The sequence below is a fragment of the Lucilia cuprina genome, chromosome 4 (genome assembly GCF_022045245.1).
Source record: "Lucilia cuprina isolate Lc7/37 chromosome 4, ASM2204524v1, whole genome shotgun sequence".
Taxonomy (NCBI): domain Eukaryota; kingdom Metazoa; phylum Arthropoda; class Insecta; order Diptera; family Calliphoridae; genus Lucilia; species Lucilia cuprina.
The window spans coordinates 3,070,633-3,084,841 of record NC_060952.1 but is presented as its reverse complement, the minus strand read 5'-3'; the positions used below and the strand labels follow the sequence as shown (position 1 = coordinate 3,084,841).

The following is a 14,209-nucleotide window of genomic DNA, read 5'->3' as shown; positions in this document are numbered from 1 at the left end:
TTTTTCAATCCCGGTCAGATTGGAGGTATTGGGCCCTCTTTATACCCCGGGAATGCAATAACACCAAGGCGGAGGTCTTCGCCAAGGTAACATGCCCCCGGGGGGAACCCTACACCACAGTGTATTTCGCGGAATAATTAGTTTCCTTCTAAGTTTTTAATTAAATATTTTAAAAGTTAAGAAGTACTTAAGCCCTTCCGCCACGCCACGGCTTATTCCAAGGGAGAGTAAATATGTTATTTCACATATTTGATGTCTGTAAAAAATATATATTTAAGGTTAAATATAAAATTTAAGCAATTATTAAACTAGTATAAAACTTGGTTTGGCAGGTTTTTGTTGAACTTAAAAGCCCTATTCGGCGGGTTCAGTTGTATGGGGGCTAGGTTAAATAATGGACCGATGTAAACCATTTTCAACAGGCTTAGTCTCTGGTACAATAGAAGAACGAGTGCCAAATTTTATTGAATTATCTTCAAAATTGCGACCTGTAGTTTGATTACAAGTTTTAAAAGCCCTATTCGAGGGGTTCAGTTGTATGGGGGCTAGGTGAAATAATGGACCGATGTTAACCATTTTCAATAGTCTTTGTCTACGATACCATAAAAGATCATGTGCCAAATTTCATTGAATTATCTCCAAAATTGCGATCTGTAGGTTGATTACAAGGTTTACAAGCCCTATTCGGGGGTTCAGTTGTATGGGGATAGGTGAAATAATAAAGCGATCTTAACCATTTTCAATAGGCTTCGTCCCTGGGACAATATAAGATTATGTACCAAATTTTATTGAATTATATTAAAAATTGCGACCTGTAGTTTGATTACAAGGTTTACATGGACGTACGGACAGACGGACGGACGGACATCGCTAAATCGACTCAGAAAATGATTCTAAGCCGATTGGTATACTTTAAGGTGGGTATAGGACCAATATTATTGTGCGTTACAAACATTAGCACAAACCCAATATACCCTCCCCACTAAAGTGGTGTAGGGTATAATAAGGCAGTGTTTGTGGAGGTATATACATATGTATGTTCATAAGACATAGTAACCGTTAATAATTTATACAAAATTTTATCGACTTAAATTTGATTTTAGAAATATGTACTAAGTATTTTAGTGTTTGCATAACTTTCATATTGTCAGAGAGTATTGGCTGAAGGATTTACATAACCATTGGATATTTGCATCATAATTCAATTAAAGATTTTCATACCAGCAACAGTTGCAACAACAGTATGCTTTATGCCCAAAAAGTACTTTCAAGGACGAAAAAACTTTTACAACAACCACGAAAAGTTTATGTAGATAAGTCGAGTCAAAAATTTATAAGTAAAAATAGGGATACAAAACTGCGCTAAAACCTAATTTAACCTTTTTCTGATCCTCTAATCCCTAGAATTGCATAGTAAATTTCCTGCATTATAACCCATAGTTCTTGGAAACAAACGGTCATTACGCCTAGAGCTGAGCTTTAAAGTGTCGCCATTGTTTTAATTTCTTTCATTTTCAATGTCGTATTAAAAATGGTTTTAATATTTGACATTGAAAAATCTCAATGGAAAACTATGGGAATTAGTTTCTTCTATGCAAATATTATAATAACGGAAGCAAATAATAACTTTACAAATTTCCTAAATCAGTTTTATGGTGATAAGATCCTTATTCCGTTTTTCAGATAGAGTCCACGTGTAAATAATAATCATAATCATTATATTTATTATTTACCGCTCTATCAGAAAGAGCAGCTGCCGCAGCATCATGTTGTGATCCTTGATAAATGAACTCGAAGAAATGCAATCAACATTAAACAATTTTAAGAATTTGTAAATGATACAAAGTGTAAATGATACAAAGCAAGTAAGTATGAACTTAAGGGATGCAGCACCAACACATGATTATGCTTGTTACTACTACTTACTTTGTAAGCAGCACCCATAGTGTTCGGTAGGATAATAACATTCACATTTATATTATTCCTTTTCTACACTATGAAGCTGCTGTTCATGAAAAATAATATTACCAATTGATGAGAAATATATATATTTTTTTGGAATTAGGGGGACATTGAGTTGCTAGCTAAACTTTTACTTAAATCCCAGAGATTAGAAATTTGCTGAACATTAACTTTCAACCAAAACAACCTGCGAATTTGAAAAAAAAATAAAAAATTGAGCCAAAAAGCTACAAACGACAGGGAGTTGCTCTCAATAAAAAATAGAAGGATGCCAGTGACTGTTGAGCAAATACAAGGGTAGTTTTGCTTCTGTTGTTTTTTTCTTAGCATCTTTTTTTGTTCCTTTGTTTTTACTTAATAATTGTATGTGAATATTGTTGGTAACCACAAGTGTGAGGAGGTAGTGGTGGTATCCACCCATCCAACAGTTTATTAAAACCGCAACACAGCAATATAATAGACTGTCTGTCGGTCTATACGCTGAGTCAGCGATGGCAAATACTTATTGAGTTGATAAGTACTTTTCGTTAAGATAAAAGTTAAGAATTTTGTGAGGTTGGGGAGGAATATTTATACTATTGAATTTTGAATACGTATGTAGAATTTTAGCATTGTACAAAACAGTATTAATTATTGTACTTTTTTATTCCGTTTGTACCAAATCCATTTTGGCAAAATTTATATCAAAACAAGCTGAATGCAACTCTCGTTGACGGCCCTAAATCCAGTATATACAACATTCACAACATCTGAAGTCATTCTTAGGAAGTAATTTCGTTGTTCTTTTTTTGAAGTTATTAGGAAGTGAAATTTTTGCATTATAGAATACAACTAATTTGACTTAAACAATACTAACATAAATAAAATAGATGCATATATCAATCAACTCAAAATTTGTTTAATTAAAAAAATTTCAGTACAAAAAAATATACCTTAAATTTTAAACAAAATTGGATTCTTTTCGCTTCTTTGAAAGTCAGTAAACACCACTTCCACATAAGGTAAACAAATTCACTTAGTGCTACTTTTGAAGTGTTGATAAATGTTATTCATCCAGGTTTCTTACCACATGATAGGATATAATAAAAAACTGACCAAAGTTGATAGACCTTTGTGACAGAAGTACATATATAGATTATTATTTTAATAGGAAAATAATAGAAAGTAAATATCATTGTAAATTTGGGGATTATATTCTTAAAAAAGTTACTAGACTAGTTAATATAAAAATAATTAAACAGGTCAAAATCTAACAAAGAGTATGTATTTTAAAAGTCTTTTCAAAATTGCATCCAAAAGTATTACAAATTATATAAAATTTAAAAAAGAAATGGAAACTGTACCTACTATCCAACCCAATTTTTAAGAGCAAGTTTATTGCATTGCTTATTTAAGACCTGGTTCACAATGGGAAACTTTTTTGGAAAACTTTTGATTTTTGTGTATGAGAGAAAGAGAAAGAAATAAAAACCATTTCTTTCTCTCGTACACAAAATCAAAATCTCAACAAAAGTTTCCCAGTGTGAACCAAGTCTAACAAATGAAGAAGATTTTTTTAATTTTCTAAAAAGTACTATTTTACTTCGAGTTCAGTACAACATTCATCCCCTTTTAATTTTCTAAACCAGTAACGGCTCTTGAAATATGTTGGTAAAACCTGAACAATATTATTAAATATTATTTTTTGCTTTCATACATGTTTAAATTTGATTTATTTTTTCCAACTTGTAGATGGTGCAGATAAATATGTACTATACTCACTCCAACAGCTCATATTCATACAAACATGTCTAGAGTATGATGTGAGTAAGTTTTTACGCATAAAAGTTTATTGCATTCAGTGCTTCATACCTTATTTGCCAGACGAACAGCATAATGCTTGGGCTAATTTAATCTTAGCAAATTGTTTGACAATCTGTACAGGATTAGTAGGAAAGGAAACTAAATTGTTACTGTTCGCACTTGATATGGCCTAAAGAAGCATATCGAAGGGGAGCAGTTGTATGCGAGCGTTCTCTTGATTTAAAGGCAGACTTTACACCCGCTGTTTTATGGCTGTCTGGATTAAATATGGGAGTATTTTATTTGATAATGTTTGTAAACGTTGGGACGTGTAACTAGATTATATTTTGTATTGTTACTAATCATTTATAATTCACTATTATTTGGTTATATTTTATTTCAATAACATTTAATTTGTTGCTGCTGTTATATGATATGATTTTTAATAATTGAAGATGTACTTTTGAAGACCGAATTGTACCAAAAAAAGTACAATTGTACCGAATACCCTGGAATATACTATAGGTTTGATTTTAGACTAGAGTCTATTCTATAATCTATACACTAGATATACAGACTAAATACTAAAGAACTAATAAGTTTATTCGTTAGAAAAATTACCTATAATAAGGTGTGTTGGTAAAGTGGTATTTTTGAAAATGAAAAAAGTTCTGAAAACATATGTATATTACTAACAATTAAAATATTAATTAACTTTCATAATAATCGCTAAAAGCACATGTTTACCGTACTTTAATACGGAGCTAATACAATTTAAATACAAGTAAAGGGATTTTTTTTAACCGCGTTGGAAATTTTTATCTATACTAGACTGAGATTTTGAAAATTGACAGGAACCAAGTTTTTATAAATGAAATTTATTATTTTACGTCGGGACGGCGCGAACGCCATTCCCGGCTATCAAAAATTACACGCACGAGTTATTCACATTAGGAATAATCGCAGGGGTCAACTCAATCGAAGTGCAATGATCAAGCCTCGCCCTGGAGGAACCGCCTTCTTGATCACGGTTAACCTCTACGCCAGGTAAGTATGCTTTCTTGTCGTCAACTCAAACTATACATACAATTTAAAATATAAACAAAATGAGAATTATTAAAAATTTTAGTAGTGCGTTAATGAGACACTAATGAAATGAACAAGATCTAAAATATTTAGTGGTGTGTTTTATTGTAGATATGTATGTTTACTAGCTGTACGATCAGAGGCAGCAGAAACAGTAGGTAGAAAAATATGAGAAAATGTTTTCTGTGTGCGCAAGAAGTGTAGAAGTAATCAAAATTGTAAGAACAATACAATTATGCTGATACTATGTAAAAAGACATACCTACAATGTATTTTTTTTAATATTCTGCATCCAATAAATCTTTGATTAATTTCAATTTGATATCAAAGTTTTCAATTTCAGAATTACTCAAAAAGTAATAAAAGGTAATATGAAGGGTACTGCTACATATTACATAATTAAATATTAGTTACATCCATTATATAATTTATATTATTCAAGCAAAAGCAAAAATCATTAATTTAAGTCAGACTAGGCCGACCACCCTTCACCTAAAATTACTATTGTTTCGTTTACAAGTCACACTTATTATCTGTTCATAAAAAACTTTATCGTTCCTATTAATTCAGTTTGTTACAGAAAATTAATTTAAAGAAAAAAACTGTTGCAACATTTTCCCATGGTTTATGCATTATAAATGCAGCTTTTAAATTATTTCGTAATAAATATAGAGCAACAAATACAAATATAAGCATATTTAAACAAACTAAAGTTTCGACCAAAAAATAAATACATTAAATAAGTTAGTAATAAAAAAAATAATAATGTTTGTATGTATGTATGTATGTATGTATGTATGTATGTATGTATGTATGTATGTATGTATGTATGTATGAATGTACAGTGCATAATAAAAATACAATTTAAATTGTTACACTGACCGGATACTTATACTGGCGGACAGGCTAATATTGAGGTACAAATTATAACATGTTTGTTACAGCGCTTAAATAGGAAGATCGTGTGAGAAGTCTGGTACTGAAAATGAATATTCAAAACTACATTTACTACTACGTCATGGTTGTTTTATCTGCCGTATTGCCGTTTGTTTTTATAAAAAAAGGAGCCAGTAAGAATACGAACTAGAGACTTTGGTTTGTTAGTTAAATGTTCTATTCACTGCTTTCAAAGTAATGTTGTTTTCACAACTCTTAACACGCAATTAAATGAAATGAGCAAACAAAATGACAAAGCTGATTATAAAGTACTTCTATGTCAGATTAAAAGAAAGTCATTACTAGAGTACTACAAAGTAATACAGTAATATTAGTCATTTAAAAGTAAATGGTTATGAAAGTACAACCCACTACCGAGTTTTTGCTGGGATGTTATAGAATTGTTCATAATCTTTAGTATAAATTTTCCTTACGATCGTCTTGTCTATATTCCGGACTACTATGTATAAGAAGTGAACTACACAACCTAACCTATATGTAAGTAAACTTGCATAAATTCCTGACTTATCTAATAACCCTCGTATTAGCTAATATATATATACAAAATTACACGCTTTATATACCAATGTAAACTACCAAAAAAATGTTAAAATTCATGCTAGTACCAACTAAAAAAACTGTAAACATTTAACCCATCTATTGTTTTATGTCTTTTAATGCAACTGACGTAAAATGAAGTCAATGTATGAATAAATAGATACAATGAGGAAGGGAGTTAAGGGCGGGTAGGGTGGTGAAGCAAAAAGGCAGCCGGGTCAGTGGGCTTATAGGCAGCCAGCAGACAAACAAATAATACTTAGAGTTAAAACTAGTGTGAGTAGTGCGCGCGCATAAGATACAAATGATCAACTAACCGTTTGTCCGTCCGTCGTTTGTGCCTTACTGGTTGACAGACTGATTCACTAACCGACTGGTGCTGGTGCGGTTGGGTGTACGTACTTACGTTTGTATACGTAAGAATACATGTAGTTTTTGCTTTTGTTGTCTTCTGTTTCTTTTTTTATTGTATTTGCGTTTTTAGGCCTTTTAAAGCTGCTGAAAAATCATGCAGACGTATTTAACAGATTCTTTGATTGTTTTGTTTTATTTTACAATCGTATTCACTGAACTCTTTGTGGGTTTTTTTGCTTTTTAGTTTTTTTATGTGAGCAAAAAGATGAAGCAATATTTACAAAAATAACTACGTGATTTCTTAACAACACTGAAAACTACACCTTCATTATTGCATACAAACGTTGGAGGAAAAATGCCGCAAAATTGACACAAAAAAAGAATTACAATTCAATTGTTTGGATTATAAAATGTAATTTTTTTTATATATAAACAGTTATTTGTATACATACCTTCATACATATATATTCATGTATGTATGTATAAAAACGTAATTGACATGTAGGTTTTAATTTATATAATTCCTCATTATAATGTTTCTAGTGTCAGCTAAAAATTTCAAGCAGTGAAATGAATGTCGGTGAAACTAAAGTTTCTACGTTGATATTAGACTTGTCGGCTATGGTATTGTTATAGTAATGTCTATAAACTAGATCATAAGTAGGTTTACAAAATTTTTGGACTATATAGTCTATTATTGTCTAGATTACAGACTAAACTATAGACTAGACTATAGGCAAGACTATAGACTAGATTATAGACTAGACTATAGACTAGACTGTAGATTAGACTATAGACTAGATTATAGACTAGACTATAGACTGGACTATAGACTAGACTTTAAATTAGACTATAGATTAGACTATAGACTAGGCCATAGACTAGATTATAGACTAGATTATAGATTAGACTAGACTATAGGCTAAACTTTAGTCTAAATTTTAGATTGTTTCCTAAACATAGCTTTTGTTATAAAACTGGCTATGAGTATTTTTTTTTGCAAATTACAGCAAAACGAATAAACAAAATCCAAAACTAATTACATTTAAAAACTTAACGACGATCATTAACAATAAATTAACATTATCATTGCACATTTTACGCTTGATCAAGTTGGTCAACTGATCGGTTAGTTAACGTAATCACAAAAATGCTATAAATACGATTATTTAAGACACTTTATACATTTAGGCGAGTTGTAGTAGATATTTGTGACCTTATCTACTAATCTATTAATATGCAACAGTTTTATTTAAAATATTTATTTGCTTTTGTTAAAAACTTTCAATTTATATGATGGCATTTGTTTAAAAAAACACAACTTTTTTTATAAATTACCTTTTTTTGTTTGGTAGGCGTTGTTTGTCTACTGCATACATATTTAGTTTTGTTAGTACTTTTATTTTTTGGCTAACAAATATAAGTTGTTATAGTTTTGTTTAGTTTTATATAAAAAGTGTGTGATGCAACACTTCATTGACGAAATTATTTATTTGCCTGTTGCTTTTATTTTAATTGTCATTGAGTTTTAACCGGATTTACCGGCTTAAAACCAGTACAGAATAATCAACCACAAAAAAATATGTGTAACTAAATCAAGTCAAAACAAATTATGTTCAATGTAATAACAATGAATTTAAGAAAAATACTCTACTACTAGTTCCATGTAGCAAAAGTTAAAAATAAGATCTCACGTTAGCACTGATGCAAACTTTATTAAGTAATCGTTATATGATATGCCAAAAGCCAATGCAGTAGCAAGGTGCCTTTTTCTTTGAGGTAATTTTTAAAAAATGTACTATTGAACTATGTCGAATACACATAAATTTTCGTAAGAAAAAATAGAAAGTTAAATTTCATGCGCATTCAAAATTGCATGTACAGGTATAAGTCATTTTGAAATAAAATTTACATGAGTTACGAATTTGAAATGTTTGAATATTGAAATAATTTATAAACTTGAAGATATTCTTGAATATAGTTTTAACAGTGTTTAGTGATTTTAACTATAGACTTGACTACAGACTTAACTTAATATATAGTTTTGACAATAGACTCGACATTAAGTAGGTATCTCTCCATATTTTATAATAAAATTAATAATGTTGACTATATTATTGTCGATAGTCCAGAATTGACTATGTTGTTGACTATAAACTAGACTATTGTCTTGATTATAGACTATAATTTGACTAAAGACTTATAAAGAGTTTTGACTTGTAGTCTTGCCTATATCTTTTATTAGTTTTTAACATGACTACTCTAGTCATGTTGAGTGTGGGAATATGCTACAGCCTTGACTTGATCAGACTATACTACAACTAGACAAGTTTTGACAAATATCTTATAGAAAGAGTTTTGAGTACAGAATAGACTATATTATACTGTAGCAATAAGAATATGATACTGCCTTAATTATAGACTATAGTCTAACTGCAGACTTAAGTTTTGACTGCAATAATTATGTATATATGGTAGCAAACGTATTTTTACTACTATTGATAATTGACTTGCCTACAGTTTTGCGTATAACTTGACTGTAAACTGCGCTATAGTATGAAATATAGATCTTGAAATATTTATGTATTTTTTATAAGTAGAACCAGATATTATATAATGTGCAAGTTCGTTTATTCTACTTTCATCAACAAATTTTCTTAATAACTAAATAACAAACTAATGGAAATTTTTCGAAAATATCAGAAAGTTCCGGGATATTTTCGACAACATATAATGTTTATTTTAGGGTCGTTGACTAGTTAATTAGCATAATTCTATCTTTTTTTTAAGAAACATACCAGTCACCTTCTAATTATATGTATTTATACAATCGTTATTTTTTCACAATTTAATACATAAATAAAATTTATTGCTAAAAATAAACTGTCATCTCTACACCATGTAGTTATTGGTTTTAATACACTCAATCATTTATTTGATTTATAATTAATGAGACCAATTAATTTACGAAAAGAAAGAAAACAGGATTTGGCGATTGTATACATATTATTGAGAGATAAATTAAAAATAAAAAAATCAGGTGAAATAAAAAACCATCAACAACCAAATGGTAACAGTTGGTCCCATCATATACACACAATATTTTGTTTAAAGCAAAATTAAATAATGTTTTTGTTTTAACTTAAAAGTCCAGTTAAGAGGGATCAATGAACTGCTAATTGGTTGTTTTATACATAAACAAATTATTTAAATTTTTAATATTTATTCCAAATAAAAAAACATTGCTTTTTATGATTTTACATAAATAAATAACCCTTCAAATTTGAAATTGTGTTGCGGTGATTAATAATTTCAGTTTCGGTTCTTAATAACTTTTTAAGAACCTAAACTGCGTAAAAAATAAAATAAAATAGAAATAAAAGGTAATTAAAAGTTGTTAATAATTTTTGATAATTCGCCAGTATTTAAGAAAATCCCAGCAAATCTTATTATAAATAATGATCTTTTTTGGCATGTAAATTATTTGTTCATTAAGCTGTCAGGAAAACAACAAATTGGAAAACAATTGATTTTAAGATTTATAAATACTTCCCAACAAAAACTTTCATTTCAGATATGAGGTTAAAATTTATTTACGCAATAGCATTTTTAGTCATTATTAAGCGCCTACAAGTAATTAGAAAAATCTGTCAATGTTAATCGTGTGAAAAATCTTTAAGCTGAATATGTCTAATGAATTATAAAAAAATATTTATAACACACATTATAAATTATACGTCATTAAAGTTATGCTGTGTAAACAGAACTATATGTAGTAATAATTTAAAAAGTATGTTAATAGGTAAGTGGTTACAATTACAAGTGATTACTAAGTTTTTGTTTGCATGAACTGCCATGTTTAAAAATAAAGTTTTAATTTTGAAATAGTACTAATTATCTCATTTTTTCAAAATTTAAACATAAAACGTTGGCTATTCTAGGGACAATATACATACATATATTACACAAAATCGAATTTGACAACATTAAATTTGAAAACTGATTTCGGTTTCGGTTCTTAATAACTTTTAACTAAAACAAACTGCGTAAAAGAACATAATTGGTATAAAATATAATTAAGAGTTTCAAACCAACAATTTTCCATGCCATTAGCTTAAGTTTTGAAAAAAAAACATTTTAATTACTTTTTAATATCTACATATGTATGTATGTATATTAGAAATGTGTATACTATTCCCCATTATTTAATAAATTCCCTGACAAACCTATAATAACTAATAATGATTTATTACGATAAATATTTTTTATGACACATAAATTATTTCATCATTAAGCACAAGTCAAAATTTTATTTTTTATTTTTATTTATTTTTTTTTTTTTTTTTGTTAATATTTAAATTTTTGTTTTAAATGTTGAAATTTCTTTATATATTTGTGTTGATGAATGACGCTTTAACTTTAAGGTTTTCTAAAAGTAAATTTGATGACTTGTGTTCATAGGTTTAGTATTATATTGGTTTAATAGGCTATGGACTATATAGATAAGTCTATTAACAGCATTTATAGTGAATGATCTTTGAACTAGTCTATTAACAGATTTATTAATTAGTCTATCGACTAAAATATTGATTGTTCTACTGACAAAACTTTAGTCGATTGATTAATTAATTAGTCTTTTTTATCTTAAACTTAACCGATTTAGAAAAACGACATCAGAAGCGTATAACTAAACTGAGATATTGCCTTCGTAGTATTGATTACAAAGGCTAATTATAATTAAAATCCAGATACCAAAATGTAAATTGCAGTAGGATTGAGTCTGAAACCGAATCTGAAATCCTAATTTTATTATCTGGAAACTTAACATGAAGGAAAGTAATTTACAACATTGTCCACAACTTTTGAATATAAACGAAAGGAGTTTTAAATGCTAATAGCCCTATGGACGAGTCATAGAACAGATAAACTCAAAAATATCATTCTTAACTTCTCACGTTAATTTAAACAAACATTATGTTTCAGATATTAGATCGAATAATATAACATCTTAAGTATCGTCACCTCTTCAAATATCTATTTTCTAAACAGTTTGTACCTGTTAACTTTTGCGGCAAATCTATTGGAAACTTTACGAGCATAAATAGTAGGCAATGTAGTTATTTCATACATTACTTAGTAATAAGTGGTAGTTCGCAATAATATTAGTTTAATTTGTTTAAAAGCCAAATGTCTAGAGTTTATCTAATAAACACTAGTTGCTATCCAATGTCATAAACAAATAACATGTTAATGTAGCATTAAGTTATTTACTTATTTTACATCCGTTCTTAAATCCGGGTAAACTTTTCAATAACCGATTAAAAAGTAATTACATCCACATTACTTTAATATTGTTTGCCTGCTTACCGGGTGAGTAAAGTTTTTGAAGGGTTGTATTTCTGATAATTATAAACTTTAATCATTTTGAAATGTTGAATACTTTGTTAAACCGTACTCATAAAGCCAATATTTGTGTGATTTCACCTCCTTAGTTTTTTTTTGTTACGATTGTAAATAATTGTCAAATTACGAATCACATTCACCAAATCACACCAAAAACTGTGAAAATACCTCAAAACAACAGATTCAAAACAATGAAGGTTTCTTATTCACATGATTGTTTCAAGGTGTTAAATTTTTTTGAGACCAACAAAAAAAAAACATTACAAAATTACTCAGAATAAATTCAATGAAACTTTTGCAATACTACATTGTTTTTAAAAAAATTTACTTTAAAATTTGAAAGTTGCTACAGTGGGCAATGTCAAAAAACTAAATTCATAATATTTTTTTTGTTATTAAATTGTAGTCTGCCATTTCTTATTAAGACAAACAAGTTTGTAAAGTTTTGTATGTTTTTTGCACTTAATGCAATATTTAGTATTGATTGCATAACCAAACATGACCTTCAGATTTATATAGAATTCCATTTATAGTTTTCGGTTATTTAAAATGAAAACAAACTGAATAAATGTGTTCATATAGAATGACATTTAAAACATGTGTTCATTTAAAATTGCATGTTTTTAAATCAAAATGAAATTGCATCTGTATTTTTAATTTATTTCTAATGAAAAATATGTTTAAAAGAGTATTTATATAACTGCTTTTGAATTTCTCAGTATGAATTTATTAAATAAATGTCGTGAATAAAAATCATATTTCGAAAGAAAACTATTTTTAGCTTCATGGAGCATGAGTTCTTCAGGCAAATAAAAACGACATATTTTCGGGTTAAAAGTCTTTACTTTTATAAAAAATTCAATTTGGGAAAGTTGAATTTAAATATACGTAAATTTTTTGAATTAAATCACTCTGAAACAACTCAACATCGTGAAATTTCTTTTAAGGTCCCACTAGTAAAATCGTCTTAATTTACAACTGGTTTGATCGATGAATGTCAGACATTTAGAATTTAAAAGTGAATGTAATCAAGATTTTATACGAAATCATAAAATCTAGTATGAAAATTCATATCTTTAAGAATTTTTCCATTTTAAATTCCTACTCTTAAAATCTGATTTTACAGCTGGTTTGTTAAATTAATTATAATTACTAATTCGTAAACGTAAATTAACAACTTACCGTTATTAACGCAACAACTAAGCGTAACGACAAAAATCATCAGTAGTAATCCATAAGATAACGATGATAAACATCTTGTAGATGAGATCAGTAGTAATCCAAATGGTTTTCGGTGTGTTCTTGTCGTTGGTGAAACCTGACGAGATGTTTTCATAAATGTTCGATGTGTGTGATGAGTTTGTGTAGAAAATTTTAGCTGTTGGCCAAAATCTTCACTTGGAGATGCAGCAGCAGTCAACATTTCGTTAAAGTGCAGTAGTTTCTAGGCAGGCATAAATGTTGGAAATTAGATAGGACGCACTACTAACCGGGATTGTTTTAGAAGAACGGAAAATAATGTCTTGAGTTTTGGACGAAACTTAATTGTTGTTTAAATAATGTTAATAAGTAAAATGTTCAGACTTTGTAAATAGTTTAAATAACACTTCAATTTCGGAAATATTAACAAAAATAATTATAAAAAAGTTTTAAAAGTCGTTTATGCCTTTTTTCGTAAAAAAAAAAAAATATTATGGGCAATAAGTTTTCATAATTCTGGTTACGTTTTGGGGAGGGAGTAAGCTTTTCTTTTATTTAGTTCTTGTTTTATACCGTTATTTCGCTATTTTAGTATTTTTTTATTTGTTTGCTTCTCTCTTTTGATTTTTCGTTTTTTTCCTTGTTTGGAGGTCCTTTTTATTTTTTGTTGTAGTAAAACGAAGGAAAAAAATCCAAAATGGCGTATTAGTATGTAATTGTGTAATCCTTATGTATACATTTATATTTTATATATTTTAACACTAATTTTCATTTACTTTTTTCTAATTTTTCATTAAAGAAATATTACAATTTTCTTGTATATCCTTTTTTATATATTTTAAGGATTTTTTTTTTATATATTTTTATTTATTTCGAAATTTTTAACTTATTTTTATACACTTAAGTTAAAAAGAAAAATACACAGTAT

The 14,209-nt window shown here is 28.4% G+C and overlaps 1 protein-coding gene and 1 non-coding gene across 3 annotated transcripts in view; both read right to left on the bottom strand.

Annotated features, from left to right (window-relative positions):
• LOC111690484 (protein Skeletor, isoforms B/C) overlaps window positions 1–14,142 on the bottom strand; it is a 41,084-nt gene extending 26,942 nt beyond the window's left edge. For both annotated transcript variants that reach the window (XM_023452969.2, XM_023452970.2), the window contains exon 1: window positions 13,264–14,142. In XM_023452969.2, the coding sequence (XP_023308737.2) occupies window positions 13,264–13,504 (241 nt within the window). In that variant the 5' untranslated portion in view covers window positions 13,505–14,142. The remainder of the gene's footprint in view (window positions 1–13,263) is intronic.
• On the bottom strand, window positions 4,635–4,799 carry LOC111690643. The gene has a single exon (XR_002762906.1). It is a non-coding gene; the product is annotated as a U1 spliceosomal RNA (small nuclear RNA).
• Window positions 14,143–14,209: the final 67 nt, after the last annotated feature.